This window comes from Drosophila takahashii, chromosome 3R, assembly GCF_030179915.1.
Source record: "Drosophila takahashii strain IR98-3 E-12201 chromosome 3R, DtakHiC1v2, whole genome shotgun sequence".
Classification (NCBI taxonomy): Eukaryota; Metazoa; Arthropoda; class Insecta; order Diptera; family Drosophilidae; genus Drosophila; species Drosophila takahashii.
In genome coordinates this window covers 26,178,981-26,196,927 of record NC_091681.1, presented here as the reverse complement: position 1 = coordinate 26,196,927, position 17,947 = coordinate 26,178,981, and the positions used below count along the sequence as shown (strand labels likewise).

Here is a 17,947-nt window from a genome sequence, read left to right as displayed (position 1 = left end):
TATACATCTTTGGAAAAAGACTGAAGTAAAACTCACCCAGCATAACAACCACTTCGAAGCGCTCCTTCAGCATATCCGAGGCGGAGAGCATGTACAGCGGACTGTTCCTGTCGATCTTGTGCACAATGGTCGTGGGCCAGATGAACATCAGCCGATCCTCGCCACCATCGGCGCCTATGTGCAACTCCTGCTGATAGAAGGGCAGCACCTCGCCCTCCTTCGTCACCTTCTTCCGGATTATCTGGGCCCGCACATGGGCCTCGATGATGTGAGACTTGCGCATGTCTCCCACTCGGAACATCAGGCACGGAACTCCATCCCTGTGGCAAATCACAGCATTGCGGGAGAAGAGCAGCGTCTGGGCACGCTTCTTGGGGCGCGACAGCTTGGCAAACACAATGCCCACCATAAAGGCCTGGATGAAGACGCCCGTGATGCACTGGATGCACATGGTGAATATCGCCTCCGGGCATTCCTCCGTCACATAGCGATTACCGTAGCCGATCGTCGTCTGGGTTTCCACGGAGTACAGGAAGGCGGACATCATGTTGGACACCTGCGTTACGCAGACCGTGTGCGTCATGTTGGCCACCAGATCGGGCGACTGATTCTTGAGGATGGTGTACTCCAGGTCATTGTGCGCGTAGGCGATGATCCACCAGATGAAGCCGAAGAAGGCCCACGAGAAAACGAAGCTGGCGGCGAAGACGAGCAGCGTCCAGCGCCACTGAGCGTCAACCAGTGTGGTGAAAATGTCCTGGAAGGGAAAACATATGAAGTCAGTAAGGGTATATAAGAAATAAACCATTTAATTCAATAAGATTTTTTATTTTACTATTCCAATAATGGTATCCAAGTTACGAAAAACTAATTTTGAATTTTTATAAAATATTTTTAGCTTCTTTATATTTCAGTCTAGAGTAGATCGAATTATGGAATTCCGCGTGAGAAGCACAAATCAATTTACATAATTGCCGCCAAAGTTTTGCGGCTAGCGTTATGCAAACCCGCGAGAGGCGGCTAAATATAACACGCGAATCGAACACAAGTGGGCCGTCGACTAGATATAGCCACGCACTGCCACGCCTCGTAACTCCCACCGCCCACCTCTCACCTGCAGATAACGACGCCGTCTTTTGGCCACATTTCCCTGCACAACGTTGCACTCGCCGTGCTTGAAGACCACACGTTTTCGCACACGCCGCGAACTGAAGCGTGTCTGCCGGTACCTGAAAGACGGAACAAGAGGATATAGATTGGCACATTAATATGGCACATAAATAGGGCGTTTAGGATTGGGTAAGAGTTCGATTGCGGATTTCGCTTTCAACTGCAGTGCGGCTCTTATCTATTGCGGACGGATTTACACAACCTTCGAGGTGCTCACAAAAGCTATATTTGACTAGTCTATTTGCATTTTCGATAAGAACTTTCTTGTTTGTAAAGCTGTTATGTGTCTAAAGAACATTTCCTTATCATATAATAAGCTTACAACTGCAATTGGATTAATATAAAGTAGTTCTTTTATACGCCCACAAATAAATCGCAAGGAAAACTATTTATCAAGAGCTATTTTTATAAGGTCCAAAACTTAAAAATACTTTCTCAACCTTGGATGGTTTAACTTTAAAACACACCCACTATATCGATAAGAAGAAGAACTGAACCGAGCACAATGCACACATATTTATGTCCATATGCCGATTTCAGCCGGCCTTTGTTCGGAGTGATAAAGGATGGCAACAACAGGAAGTCACAAGACACAAAACCACTGACGTTTGTCTCCGCCATTCTCACCGATAATACCAATATGTAGCTATCGGCTATGCGAGTATCTGATTAATTTACCAAATCATAGCTTGGAGCAAAATGCTCGAAAAGCACACTACAAACACCAGGCCGATAAAGAACAGCATGTTGAGCACTTGGCGATTATCAATTGATGATATTTCGGGTTCCAGGGTTGCGCCTCCACCTGGATCACTTTGAATACCCTGGAAAGTTTTGGGAGTTTTTTAAACCAACGATAATTAGTTTTTGACACTACAATATCACAGGTATCACCATGGAATGTCTGGGTTGTATTAATTGCTGATACTACGAATCCAAGAGATCACTGAGATCACTTTACAGAGCACTCTTAGATTATTAATTGCTGATACTACGAGTACCAGGGATCCACTAGAACACCAAGGGAAAGCTTATTAAGGGACCGTAGTCGAATTAGTACTGAGAGAAGACCGTTTTCGTCTTCGAAAGCCGTTCTCTGGATCGACAGTAACTGTATTAATCGCTAACTGTAGGCGCTCTTCCCCAAGCAGCTGACTTTTGCAGTTTTCGTTTCACTTTGCCTTACATTGATATTTACATGTTCGTTTATATTTCGTATTCGTTTCATTTACACGCTTTATCAGCCCGCTCTGCTTTGTGCACTGAAATCCGCTAGAATGTATGCAAAAGTCCCCACACGCATTGGGGAACTGAGCTTTAAAGCGATTATAATTATCAATTGTTCCAAGTGAAGCTTGAGTAGTTCGGAAGAGGTGAAGTCCAGTAAATTCAAGGGGTAGAGGTGTCGATAAGGAGGAGCTAATGGCATGGTGGAATAGGAAACTAATTGAGTAGGTTGAGACGAATGGATTCGGAATGGTAATTTGTACGATATCGATCATGCCCATTCGATTTTTTGGGTTATTTCTGATTTTTATAGAAATACGAATGTTAAATTTATAAGGTATTTATCAATTAGGAAAACATCGTTTCTATTATAAAAGTCGTACAATGATCTAATATTTAAAACATTAAAATAGTGACAAAAGTTGTTTACCAAATTATGAGCAATACTAAAGGTAACTAATATTTTTCCACTGTTTTGATAACACATCTACCTGAATCATTACAGTTATCACAATTGCTGATTATTAAGATTTAAGATTTTGTTTTCCAATAAATTTTAAATGTGTCATTTAAATAAAAATATACTCTTTGTTTAAGAGTTGTTATGAGTTAGAGTAATCTGCAAAACATTAGCCAGCGCAATTAAACTTGAACAGATAAGCAGAAAGATTGTTTTAAAGAAATCAATCAAATTTATAGCATTGTAAAATTCACGAAAAGGGGTAATGAAATTATCAGAATGCGTCACCGGAATGAGTGATACAACATGTACATGTACAACCTCATTAAAAATAAATCAAATCGATAAAACATAAATGTGAGAGAAATTCCCAGAACAATGATACCTCCCAGATGAGACTCAATCAAAATTCGTAGAAAACTCCGGGCGAGAACAGAGCCATTAGAGTTCATTAGTTTAAATCTGATGTTTGGCTCATGCAAATAAACCGGCTCACACAGAGTGCCTCATTGTTATTGTTATTGTTTATAATCGTTTTTGTGATTTTGTTATTGTATTTTTTTTATTTTGGTTTGCCAAATGCAATATCTGGGGGAAAAACCGGTTGGCGCCGAAGGGGCGAAGTAAAACAAGTTCAATGGAACAGGCGACACATATGAACTAATGCGTCAACTCAACTCCCAACTGGCATGATATCAGCTGATTGTTTTTAGATTTCCACAGATAGGGAAGTGAGTGAGAAAACGGCAGCTAGCATTGTTTTATTACATTTTGGGGGTTATCTAACGACCAGAGGCCAGATAAGCGGTCCTTGGGTTATGGCCTGCAATTAGAGCTCAGCCTGTGAGATAATCGAGGTAATTGAAAACAAAACGGCAAAACAGAACTAACCTTGGACAAGATGAACTCGGCAGCAGGTGGAGGGCTGGAGGTGATGCCCCTTTCATTTAATTCACTAGTATTTCAAAGTAGTATCTCAATCGTCTGGCTAATGGCCAACAAGTTGTTTAACGGGCTAATGCAATTGGGCCATCTGGTATTGCAAATCTATATATCGAAGGTGCAAATAAGTTGACCATGGTCATGATCATAATCAGAACCGATCGGTTTGGTTCGTATAGCAACAGCTATTGACGTCATTGATCTGGCTTGGATCTATTTCTTATGGCCCAGAGGAAATGCATTCTGGGGAGTACTTTATGGCACCCCATACGTATTTATATAGTATTTGTAGACAACGTGCTGCAATTGCTGTCCATAAATCAAGCTGAGACAGCCAGACAAATGTACAGTACGTTTCGCAATCGAATGGCGACTTGAATTCAAACTAATTCCGGAACCCCCCCATCAACCTTAAACAGCAGTGATTCAATGTTTCCATGTAATCCTCTTAATACTCCTCGTTACGATAAGGTAAATACATTTATTTACCCATCGAGTCACCTTTACAAAACGTAATGTACCTGCATGTTTCCTCATTTCTTGTGCATTGCCAAAATTAAAATTAAAATGGCAAAAGTGGGAAGAATAATTATGAATCTGCATATATAAGCCAAAAGTTGTCAACAGGCCACTTGGCCACTCAGCGAAATCGTGAACAGTTCGTTTTAAAGAAAAAGAAACACAAAAGATTGGAGGAGAACAAAACATCCTTTCTTGGCTTTTATATAAACTTTGATCAGAAAGCTTTATATATAGAATGGATATTGTGTGCATATATCAGCAGAGGTTGCTGTATCGCCAAAGAGCAAATTTCCATTTACCTTTCAGGCAAATATTTATGCCGCGTTCGATTAAACATTATAAGTCGCAGTGCGCAGATGCATATATAGTATAGATCTGTACAATATGTATTTATGTACAGTTGTACACATGTTTTTATGTACAGTACTCAGATCGCAGCGAGTTCAGCTGTTTAAATAACCTTCAAGGGTGACTAGGTAAACGCAAACCATTATGAAACTACGTTAAGTTATGGAAAGTGATCTTTGGACTGCAGAAAACGATCTTTGTAGAACCGGAATCGTGACTGGATTGTCAAAGAATATTGTGCTAGGAAATGTTAGCGGGAGTTTTATCTGATTACTTCAATAATTGCGAATATGCATAAACATAATACTGATGAATTTTTAATTTATCCCATTTATCAGTTTTAGAAACTAGCAAGAACACTTCAGCTTTCTAATAATGTTATTATTGTTTCAAAAATTTCACGCTCACTTTGATAAACCACACATTTAAGCACTTAAGTGATCATCTTCGTTTGGATCTTCTGATCAGCGATCGATGATCGATCTTGTCTACCTGCGATTTACCTGAGAAGCTCCTCTCGCCACGACTGTTCGCTGGAATGAGTGGCTCGGTAGACGATCATGGACAGTCGACTGAAACTGCGACGCAGCTCAGACATCTTGGGGCCTTTGATCGATTGTTCTGGGATCACAAGAGTTGTTCAAGCGAACAAGGCAATACTGTTGGTTGCGATTGATTTAATGTACTGAAGTGTGTGTGAGTGTTTCTTGGTTTTTTAGCTTGTTTTTGGCAAAAAAAAACACGATAAAACGTTTTCTCTTGTTCTAGTTTGTCATTGTTATAAAAATAAAGCACAGACAATGTTTCAGCAGAAGGCGACGACGTGCCGAACAGCCCAGTAAATCACAAAAACGAGATCTCAGCATTTCGAGGGAGTTCCTAAGCTCTCGGTTGCCAAACTTTCAACTTGAGCCACTTTTCACTTTGCCGGCAGCCCGGTTAATTAACTTGTAAAGCGCGTAGAATTTCACGCCTTTTGTTCTATTTTTACAAAGTTTTTTATTTTTTATTTTGGTTAACGTTTTGTGTCGGTTGTGTGTGAACTGCGCGATCGAACAACTTTTTGCCAACTGTCGGCGAGCAAATTGAATTTCGCCCTCGTCGCTGCAAACAAAATTCAGTGTTGATATTAGTCCCCGTACCGCTCCCCCGCTCCCCCGCCCCCTCCACCCCTCACCCGCCCTCCCTCATCAATATACATGTTCTACGCTCACTGACAGCGGACCGACCTCTTGTTGTTTTTGCCGTTGGACTGCCGCCTCATTTACTCATTTCACCTAATTACACATGCATGTATGTCTGGTAGCTATAAACAATTGGAATGCCAGTTCCTATTTATCAGATACCCCGAGCACACAGACACCCACACGTGGCTATCTGTTTGCCTCATTAACTGTGTTTGCCCGCGATTGACACATGCCACACCTGATGGATCCCAGTTTTACACAACACCAATTGATCACATATTTGCTTTATTGGAATCGGAATAGGAATAGAAAAACCTATAACGCAGGAACCCTATCTCCGTTATTCTGCGTCAATTATATGTATGGAATTGTTTTTCTTAGTTGGCGATTTCGATTTAATTTTGAAACGCAGATCGCCAGTGCCAGATATATACGGCATATAGAATATGCTCTGACTTATCCCCCATGAACCGGTTCGGGCTGCCATAGCCACAGTCGCCGCCTCGCACTTTGCTCGTTCAAAAATAGCCAGAATTTCCCGCATGGGAAATACCAATAGAGATCGTTCGAAAGTTGAATGAACCAATTTTGGGTTAAAACGGTTCGCTCTCCTTGGAGTTAATTTCCATGGTCTGCTATCTCGAGTGCCCACTGTAATCTATCTAATCTTGGCCAAAAAAAAGAACCAAGAGCCAAGACAAAAAAAGATTGCTGGCCGAGGGAAGGAAAGAACCCGTCTGAGCCAATAAGACCCATGAGTAATTTCTTACAGGGAAGCAGAGCCGACTAAGATTTCCCAAAAACAACTGCCCCCTGTTATCAACCATTATCCAGTGACGTCAAGGCTGTGACGCATCTGAGCCGGTAATCGCCACATTTGTAGTCAAGTGTTGATATCGGTGTAAAGATATACAATCTTATAAATATGTCCGGTCTTATATGGGCGGCGATAACTATGACTAAACGTTTGACAGTCCAAAGGCGGCGTGGTTATTTTGGGTAGCAAGTAGTCAGAAAAAGATTTCACAAACTTATGAGAAGATCATAGTAACTTAGTTGGGAATTGAGATAGGACCAACCTTGAGAGGCTTTCGAAAAAATCACTGACTTAACCTCTGGAGGTAGTCTCTAGTTTTTATCAACATAAGTTTGGAAAGTTTTAGCTCACAATCATTTAAATATTTTAATGGCTTATAAATAATAACACAAATAAAATTTCCCTGATCAATAAGCCTATTTGATGAACCCATAAGCCATCTCGTGTCTCGCAACCGATCGCTAAACGTTTATAATCCTCATTATCTGCAGAATTATTCCAGCTAAATCTTAAACGAAAACATTAAATTCAGAGCCTGCGGAGATATTATTAGCTTTGTAGTCACGCTGCGATCGTGTGTCTTGGGTAAACCAGAGCAAACAAATTGAGCAACCAATTAGCACGTCTATTTATCAACCACATTTCGTTAAGATATTGCCGCCGATGGCGTCTAGTAAGTTTCCACCTTGAATTGCGATCTCAATTAGTGTACAAATAAAGAAATTAAGCCGTCTTATTCCTCCCTCTTTCTCAGTAAATACCAAACAGATGTCTCAGTATAAATATTAGCGCAAAAATGTGAAACAGCGGATATTTGCACATTAAGTTATGAGTGAAATGTTCATCATTAACTGGAAAAGTATCTCGGATGTATCGCCTGTCTGTCATGATCGGTGAGCGTGTCTGAAGTGAGTCATTTGGCACATCTCGAGATATGTAAAAATTCCGGCGCCCAAGTCAAGCCCAACTTGAAGCTACAACCTCGATTCCAGGTGCTAATGGTTGCGCAGTCGGTGGAGAGGGGCCTTATCATTCGCAATGTCTTTTATCTGCCGTAATCGTGGCCTGCGGCGGCACACTTGTAAATAATAGCAAGAAGAGTACACAAGAAATAAACTGGGTAAATATTATGGCCATGTGACAAACGGGCCGTCTTGTCAGCAGGTTTTTTTCAAAAAAAGGTTGCCCAAGAAATGCCAAAAAAAATGAAAATAAAAAAACCTAGAAACGATGAGCATGCGCCGCTTGTTAAGCTAATGATTACACGCTTTCTGCATCCCAAAAATGCCCGGTGTACAGTCTGCGCAAAAGGTGCGACACGATCATCAGATTATGGCGCTGGAAAGTGGCTTTTATTGTTGAAAGTTCCAAAATTGGTGGAACATTTATTGCCAATTTATGGCATTGAAATAAATTGCAAGGCTGCCGACTTTTACTTTTACTGAGATGCAGAGTTTTCTAAATGGCTTACTTGTATTTTTCTTGTAAATGTATTTGCGTAATAATGACATTAAAAAAACGTTTAACCATTCTGCACAACAGTAATAAGTTCAATGGAATTTTTTTAAAAATTTCAAAATTTATACGATACAATTCCATTGAATCTGTGGTAAGAAGTGATATTTATGTTTAAGCAATTGGTGCCTCTAGTAATTATGCTTACCAATGCTAAGAGTTTATGCTCTTTGCTGGTAATTTTTTTTAATTAAATATTTAATCAAATAGATTTTGCATAAGCCCTAAGCCTTGACCTTCTTCGCGGTAACACCTTAAAATCCCCAGATAAGCAAATTGCTGATATATTTTTTGAATGTTGTTTATCTATGGCGGTTAAGACCTAATAGTTATAAATTTCGGCCAACACAAATAGACCGCAAGCTTTATAAATTGAACAAACAAAGGAGCGTGCAGCGAACTCGAATATCTTAAGGCTTTAAACAGGTAGAAATCCTTTGGCAAGCCCAAATGGTTTTTTTTGTTGTCTGTGGCATATCGCCAAATTGGTAAATAAATGCACGTTAAGCATTTCTTACCGGCCTCCATTTTATTCATAAAGGTAAATGCCGGCATTTAAATTCCAGAGGCGAAACCCACACAGAAAGAAAAATGGATTAAATATAATGATCTATAGACCTTCAGTTACAAAAAATAAAATATTTTAAGTTTAGCTCGTATCTTAATTTTTTCTGTGTAGATGGCTGTGAGGGAGACAGGGTCACCCGGCTTCCTGTGTGAGAGAGAGAGGGAGGAAGAGAGCTCCCCTGCGTGGGATCACAATCACATGTGCCACTCTTATATGCCGACAGCAGCAGCTGATGCAGCATTTAAATATAAGAGCTCGGTTGCCATGCCATGCTCATTATATACGCCTTTGTTTTGTTTTGCTTTGCTTTTTTTTTTTGGTCGTACTGTACTCTATATGCCACATATATTTAGTAAAATACACTGCTATAACTCATTCCCATGTGGATGCGTCGCCTTGCTCTCTGTCACAAGTTCACTCTGCTCCCGAGTTCAATGCAAACAACCTAGTTTTCTGGCCATTTGTTGTGCTTCTCTTGAGGCGGCAAGCACGTGCTGCTTCTTCTCGTCTTTCAAACAATGCAATTGGAAACCTGTCCATAAACTTAAGAGCCACATGTGATAAATGAAATCGTTTAGCCAACACGTTACACGGCGAAAAAGTTTTTACTTTGAAAGCATATCATGTGGAGAACTTTCGATATCCGGTGATGCCATACAAACTGCTAAATATAACGTATATAATTTGGGTTTTTCAACATTCTACCTTACTAAAATACAATAAATATAATAATAACCTTTAATCTAAAATACATTTTTGTAGTTTTTCGATCAGTGTATTGTATACTTTTTTTATGTTTCACTACATATTTCGGGCTTTAAAAATTTTTTAAAAAGCGATAGCCACTATAAAACTTTTGCTACTTTTCTGATTCATTATTTTGAATTTTGGGTTTTTTGGGTTTCTTTTGAGATTATGCTACATTGTTAAAACTTGTATAATATTTTCAACAGTGAAACTGATTCATGTGTTATTCGTAGAAACTTAAAGATGTCTACCAACTACACTAGAATTTAGGTGTGATATGGTGAGTGTGCTTGAGTGTGCCACTACCAACTTACTCGTACATGGCATCCACGAGATCACGCTCCCAGGTCATTAGGCGCTTCATTATGGCCAAAAGGAATTTCGTGGTGTTACAGAGATGGACTCGAGGATTTGGACTCCGATTTCGATTGGGGTCTTGGGATTTGCACTGGCAGTCGAGGCACGCGCTGCTGCGTTGTATAACGTGTACAATGCTATGTAAATTTCTGCTGTTTCTGCCGCGCTTTGGCGCTCTCTGTTTTGCTTTTATGCGATGGCAACAACTGAAATGTAACGGCAACAGCGACGTCGGCAGAAATGTTGGGTTGACAGCTCCTCCGCACGGCGAAAGCAACAAAAACAAAAATGGTCGCGGCAACCTTGGCTACAGTTGTTGTTGGTATTATTATTTATAATTTTGTTTCTAGTTGTTTTATTACAATTATAATGATTGAAAACAAAAGATTCGAGCACTTTTCAGATTAACTTTAATACTGTTGACAAAGCGGATGACGTTATCGTTGGGATAATAAACTCGGAGTGTGTGTGTGTGCGTGTAATGTGAGGCAGGTTTCGGTTGGGGTTTTTATTTTTGAGAACTTTTTTTATGTATTTTCGATAAATTTATGGGTTGTTCACGCTCCCCTTCGAATTTCGTATTCGGCTCTTTATCACAAATGCGTTCTTTTTGTGGTGGGGAAGGCAAAAATGGTTTTTATTTTGAAATAAACAAAGGCGCGCATAATTTTTGATTTAGAAACACAGTTGATTTTGAGTTGAACGAGGCACTTGGCGGCTAACGGTAGACGGAACTGTTTGTAACGGTGTCTTTCTTAGCACTGAGCAATGTTGGGGCACGAATGCGTTTTAAATAGCTCTCCGTTTCGCTGGGGAGGGGATCTTGCAACGAGTGAGAGAGAGGGAGAGACGGAGAGAAACACGCGGCCAAAATGAGCGAGCGAGAGCGCGGCGCAGGTGTATAACTTTCTGCGAAGACGGCTAAACTCAAACTGAAACGTTCGGTTGACAGCTTTGTTGCTTTTTATTATTTTGAGTTTAAAGTGGAAGACGCGATAGCAGCAAGGCAGCCAGGCAGCACAGCAAAGCAGCAATGCGGCAGAGCAAAAGCAAAGGCAAAAACAAACACAGAGTGACAACAGCGTGTTGCTAAAATCACACATACGCCCGGCTGGCAAACACTCTCAAGCATGAAATACAACAGCTGATAAATTCAGCTCACTTCTTTTGTTGTGAGAGAGATTAAAGGGGGGGAGCGTACAAGAGAGGAATAACGAGGGAAAGGGGAGGAAAGCACGGCAGGAAGATCTCTCCTTGTGCACTGAAAAAATTAAGTGCTCATAATTTATTTCTTTTTCAATTTTGAATGTTGTTAAATCCTGAATAACTGTGGTACATTTTTCTCTCATTTAATTCGCCCTTAAGTCAAATAATTATCTCTCCGCATTCGCCGCAAGTCCATAAACAGTTACATCGCCTGACAGTCGATCGTTTTAATAAATCAACGGAGACAAAAGACACTTAAAAAATATTCGCAAACTGGCGGGAAAGGGGGGTTAACTGAGTCCGAATGATAATCAAGTTTAAAGATTTTCGCCAATTAACGCGCATAAAACTCAATTTATAACTGCAGTTTCATTAGTGCCATGAATGCCGACATGTGTGTAAATATTTATGCATACCAGTAACCACCAGTATACATATATCCTCACGTATACAAGTATATAGTAGCCACGATATGCGATAATCAAATTGGGCACGTCTGCTTATTCAATCTCCATTCGTTAAGTGATTAGCGGCCCTCGAGAAAGACTCCGTATCTCCGTATGGCCCCAAAAATAGATTCCATAGTGCATGTGACTCCTGACGAACATCCCCTTAGAAAGTTACGTTTGCATTGCGACAAATTTATAGTAGCCTCTCGATCGCCCTGATACTTGATATCAGCGGTACGACTTTGCACACGACTTCCAGTCGTTCTATTTCCAGCACTCTCTGTAATCACCTGATGGACTCATGGACAAGCCAACAGATGGATCAAACCCTCAAACACACTTTTGCTCTTTTTAATTAAGCTCGAGGATCAAAATGTACATATTCCAGAAGGTATTGTTGTATTGTATTCCCCTTTAGACATAAGTCTTAAAGTATTTAAGTCCCACAGATTTCTGTGAAATTGTAACATTACTTCTGCAAGTTAACCTTCAAATAATTATTTGCACACGAAAAACTGCGAGTGGTTCCTCTTTCTAGATAGAAGTACTCTGTAATCACATGATGAACAAGTCAAACAAGATCAATCTATCAATCATACTAACTTTTCTTTGAAAAGTTTTTTAAAATTTTGCCAAATTAAGCCCATATAAGTAACACAGCAATGATAACTTAAAGTTAAAGAGTGCTTCTTTACAATTTGAGATAGTCAATTTCACGTGACCAACCCTAGTGATTTTTTTCCAAGAAGCTCATAAGACCACCCCATTGGTTTTATGTGGAAATATATCAAGGATCGATTTATTAAGTTTTCAAAAATTACTGTTTTTCATATTAGCCGCCGCCAAAGCCTGTTTTCACTACACAACTTACATTAAATAATGCTGACTCTGTTAATATTTCATTGTAATTTGTTAACAGTAAATTACAGAGGGTCCCAACGCTTAAATGTTAACACGCGCAGACCTTTAGTTAATGTTAATATTTACAACTGCTTGTAAAACGATTAAATAATTCCAGCTCTTTCCGCAGATCAATTTACAACCTGTGATCGATAATTGCCCGCTCGGATCTTGCCCAACCCGCTCCCAAGTGGTCACAATCAGCGGGTCGTTGAGCGGTGATTCCACGGCTACTTATCGAATGGATCTATCATAATAAAAATAATTAATTTCGCTGAATCGTGGGCAATCGGCTGAGGGCGTTCGGACAGGCTCGAGTGGCGCGCACGATCGTCGACCGCGCAAATATTGCCCAAATCAATTGTCGGCGGAAATGAGGCAAATATCAATCATACGCACTGGGCGCCGCAGACAAAGATTGCGCTCCTCGGAAGAAAGTGTGTCGAATGCGCCGCAGGGCTAAATATCACCATCAAAAGCACTCAAGGGCTATTTATAGATGGTGTCCGCGAGCAGAAAGCATAATTCTCGGCATCCACACATAGGAAATCCCCTCGGATTCTCGATTCTTGATTCCTCTGGCATTTGGCCAATCGAAAAATGAGTGTGAGCAACAGCGGCCGGCCAGCGAGCAGTTAACACGTTTTTAATTAACTTATGGGCAAGTGAATTAGTGGATTGCCAAACCGAAATCGAGAATTCGAGGCTCCGAGGCGCATTATGCAAATTTATGTCAAGGCAGGGGCAGGTGCAAGTCGTTGACTCTCGGTACTCGGTTATTTGGTTCTCTGGGAGAACGTTCCCATAAACAGAGTGGAGTTGCCGCGGCATTAGTGCTCGGTAAACAAATACGCGTAATGTCAGGGGCGTTCATTTGGGCACGGGCAGTACTGCACACAAGATACCGAGACTCTATTCCCAATTAAGGCAGCCAGCATCTGAATCAACAGTATCTGTATCTGTATCTGTATCGCACGCTGAGCCAGAAGCAACAGGCGGAAATAATATTTAATTGTCCACCCACTGTCGGCGCTCAAATCAAAATAATTCAATTTTGTCATTTCAGGCAATCAAGTCAAAAGGTTTATCTCGCTCTAGTGACTCGATTCTCAGTTCTCCATTCTCGGCACTCGGCTCTCGGTTCTGGGTTCTCCATTCTCAGTGCGACCAACTGACCAACAGACGTCACCTCCATTTGCATATCAAAATAACCTCAAGTCGCAGCTATCAATGGACGGGGACATGTTTGACAAAAAAGCCAAGTGAAAAAAGCACCACAAAATCCAGTCAGGGGGAAGTGCACCGAATGCTGTTTGTTTACCGATGTGTGGGCTCGGATTATGTGGATATATTCGTATCTGAGCACTTGCCTGACTGCCAGTTCTTGGAAACTTCCACAAAATGCAAAGATTTGTACATGCATACAAGTTCTGTGAATAACAAACACTGGTACTTAAGCTTATTAGTTTAGTTATTCAGGGCGCAACTATGCTCTTGCATCATTAAAAACTTCTAGGAAACTATTGCACAACTAATTTACACAGGGAGGAGATGGAATAAGCTATTGACTATTAAATCCATAAAGGATAAACATTACAATATAATTCTAAAATTCTCAGAAATTCAATTTGCTTGTAATGGAAAAGCCTAAACTATAGCCCAAATTAAATTACATTTACAAATAATAAAAAAATAAATAATAAACGAATATTTAAATACTGGTAAATATTAAATATACACTTTAAAGCTAATAACATCTAAGATGTAAAACGGCTGAGTTAATAGAAATTTCCAATATGTTTATTCCGTTCGCTAATAGAGTTGGCTAATATAACAAGTATCCATCAATATTGGCTTAAAAATAGAGAGACGACAATATTGATTTAAAAATAGCAAAGAGACAATAATGTGGTACCTCTGTTATAGTTTCAAATTGAAAGATAACCGCTTGTTTTCCAAAACCGCGAACAACAGGGCGTATGAGTAATGGTGCGTTACTCATACGCCAAGTTGGCCAAGACATAAGAGATCTTATCTCACTCACCTGGTTAGTGGACCGGGGGACTCGCTAACGGCTTTGATGGATCGCCGGATCTGCCGATGGAAGCTGCCCAGGATGGACTCCTTGCGGGAAAGTTGCGTTCCACTGCCGCTCGACTCGCCGCCCGTGGAATTGATATTGGAGGCGTAGGTGGAGGTGCGCTTGTAGGTCTCCTCCAGGCAGACCGCCCCCTGCTCCGCTGCAACTGCAGGACTCGTGGCTGCCACCAGTTGGTCCACATTGAGGGGCGTGGTCTCCTTGGAGTCGTTGTTATTGCTACTACTGCTCATCTTGACTATGGTGGCCTTTTCCTTCTCCTCGGGCAACAGTTTCGCCCAGGCATTCTCGCCCACAAGATCCGATTTATCCACTATCATTTTTGGCATTGACTAGTTACGGCTAATAGTTTAAATTAACTTTCTGCACTTTGATATCTTTGGTATAGATCTCGAGAAGTCGCCGACTTTGGGGGAAAGTAATCGTTATAAGGGAAAATTGGAATAGCTATTGGGGGCGCGTTTCTTTTGCAGTCTGGAACCGTCCGAGCCAATCATGGATGATGGTTCTTTGCTATCGGCCACGTTGTTCTCTGCAACCAAAACGGAACACGAATGCGGGTTAGACTTGAGTTAACATTCACATATATATCGGTATCAAACATCTGGGGGCAATCCTGGACATTGTCGCACCGCCCACATCTCATTATTAAGTTCACACTTTTCAGCGTTTTCATCTCGCTTCCCGCTTTTAATCTTTTTAACACACTTAACAAAGTCCTAAAGTTCGTATCATTTTGTGGTTGGAGAATTCGTGAATTCTACTTCGCGAACTGCGGTTTCGGTTTATTACCGTTATCATCCCGTCTGGGGGTGCTTGTCTCGACTGGGACCAACTGGCGATATGGTGGTCCACAGCTCTATAAATTAATAGTAAAATTAGCCACAGCTATGCTATAATTGGTGGATTTTCCAGTGGAACATATACCTATCAATAGATTTCGAGCCCGCAATGGAATATTTTGGGTCTGGGAGTTTATGGCAGACTGTCTTGTAAGCCCACATTATGTTTATGGGTATGTTAGGTAAAACTTAAATATAACATAAGAAATGTTTATATTTTTGCCTGTTTTTATTTCTCGGATCGATTAGAACCACACAAGACTAGTAATTATGATTATTAATTTTGTGAGCTATCGTTGTTTATAAACACATTTTTGTTGATAAAGTTATATTTTAATTATCTCTTGCCACTTTTCAAATATAAATGATTTTACTATATTTAATGCGCTTAATAAAATTAAATTCATTATTACTTTATTGTTTTTTTTTAGATAACTAATAACATGTTTTAAGGGGTTGTTTTTCTAAACAAAATGAAGTTTCCATTGTGATTTATTTCACTAATTTCAAGCCGTCAATTTAATTTTCTGTTAGCAACAGATTTTTAGCAAAATACCCACCAAACACTTTTGAAATACACAATGTACTGCATATACATGGATTTGCTGAGCAAAACAACAATACACTTTGAATGACACATTTTAAATGAAATATTTTTAGAACCATTTTGGTTTGCAATATTTTGGAAAAATAAATATTTTCAAAATTTACTGTCTCGTATCTTGTTTATAAAGTTCCAGCCGAGCGAGTTGACGACCAGAGCTTATGCTCATAAAATGTATGAACGATAATTTGTTGCAAGTTTTTGTTGGAATATTTCCATAATTTCATATTTCAGCGCTAAGCTTTTTTTTTATGCAAATTAAATGCCGTCAACATTTTATTTTGGGGTTCTCTCGTCTGAGGTGCGAGAGACCATAAACGGGAAACACGTAAAATAATAACAATGACGGCAGGGCTAACAAACCGTTTTCACTCGAGAGTTTCCCCAGAAATTTTTGATTTTATTATATTCCGAAACTAAACTCACACAATTCGATTATTGGGCTCCTCAGTTTGTGGGTTTACCGAATTTTGGCGAATTATTTTATGTTATCAGCGAAACGCCCGCGACTTTCGTTCGAAACTTTGGAAATTTCGAACTGCCAACCGCGAACCGCGCGCGATTTTCAAAGTGGACCTGCTGTGGACGAGACGAGTTGGAGACTGGCGATTTATTTTGGTTTTGATTTCGGTCTTTTATTTTCGCTTTTGCTGCTCTGCTCTGCTCGCGCACGCACGCGCAAAACGTGGGAACAAAAGTGCGAGAGGGAGGGCTGTATAGGGGGTGGTAAATGAAGAAGAGCTATTACCGTTTGTTTGTATTTAAATTTTTTGTTTTTATTTTATTTTTTTGTGTTTTGCGCCTCCGTTGTGAACGAGCGGCGTTCGCAAATTGACTTGGCGCTCGAGTGCGCGTTGCCTGTTTTATTATCCAAAAGCGAGCAGCAACAACAGACGCCGCCGCCGCAGCAGCAGCCGCCGCAGTAACAGCCGCCGCAGCAGCAGCACCACCGGCAGCAACAACAACTACAGCGGGCACGACCGGTAGCGTCATCTAGCACACATAATTTTATTTTTTTTTTTTTATCGAGTTGGCCAAACGAGGCTTCGCTGCTGCGTCGGCGTTTGCTTCGTTGTTGCTCGTGCTTTTTTTCTGCCTTTGTGCTTTTGCTTTGCTTTACAGCATTGCCAAATCTGTCATAAGGTCGCCGGCGGCGCTGTCGCTGCTCTGCCGGCTAACAGATGTTGGCGCCATGTGATTGCCGGCAGAAGTTCCACGGAGAAAGCAAAGGGGGAGGGGAAGCGTGGGTGAAAAGGAGAGGGGCAGAGCGAAAGAGCGCAACAGGTGGGAAATCCTTTAAAGCACAAAGGGAATTAAAGATGTCTGCTTTGCAGGAAATGCGCAAAACCAAGAAGAGATTTCTATCGATAAAAGGGCGTGCTTTGGATTTCTTAAGGGGGGTTAATAGATCAAAGTAAATTAATAGTTTGATATATTATTAAATTATTTTATAATTTTTTAATATAAAGTGCTTGCACAGTCAGTTTCCATCCCCTTTCGTGAGCCCCTGCTTGCTGCCAATCAATCAAATGCCAGTGTCATAAATTGACAACTATGGTTTCTACCATGCTAACCCCCCATAGAAAAGTTCTTCGTGATATATAGTCCAGTGATAAAGCAATGTCAGTTGATAGTGTCGCACACAATTTGCATCATAAATCTTTCACTCTTGCCAGCTCTTTTGTCCTCTGTCTCATACCCTGGGTTTTCCCTCCCCTTCGTTGATTTAATGGAAAAATTTAATTAGTACCTACAGAACTAGTTAAATGGTTTGACTTAAATCTGTAAACAGAGATGATAATTTTATTTTCAATTTTGTAATTTCCGTTTTCAATCAAAACAGTTCTCAACCCAAATATTAGATATTACATTTTGTTGTAACAGTGCTTGGGTTTTCCCCCGCTATTTTTGTTTTCCCTCAAGTGCTAGCATCTGTATCTGTACACTGTACACCGCTTACACCTGTGCAATTGTGCTCCAAGCAGGGC

At 40.5% G+C, this 17,947-nt stretch overlaps 1 protein-coding gene across 9 annotated transcripts in view; it reads right to left on the bottom strand.

The window, feature by feature from the left end:
• Positions 1-17,947, bottom strand: part of Irk1 (Inwardly rectifying potassium channel 1) — a 28,015-nt gene that overhangs the window by 1,327 nt on the left and 8,741 nt on the right. The window contains exons 1-4 of one of the 9 annotated variants that reach the window (XM_070216777.1): positions 16,708-16,776; positions 14,460-15,045; positions 1,115-1,229; positions 37-757 (exon numbers count right to left, since the gene is read on the bottom strand). In XM_070216777.1, coding sequence (XP_070072878.1) covers positions 37-757; positions 1,115-1,229; positions 14,460-14,842 — 1,219 coding nt within the window. In that variant the 5' untranslated portion in view covers positions 14,843-15,045; positions 16,708-16,776. Of the gene's footprint in view, positions 1-36; positions 758-1,114; positions 1,230-1,848; positions 2,233-5,172; positions 5,594-9,817; positions 10,799-14,459; positions 15,046-15,305; positions 15,341-16,385; positions 16,618-16,707; positions 16,777-17,947 lie in introns of those variants that run through there. The other 8 variants (XM_017147546.3, XM_070216775.1, XM_070216779.1 and 5 more) reach the window with 8 other exon arrangements.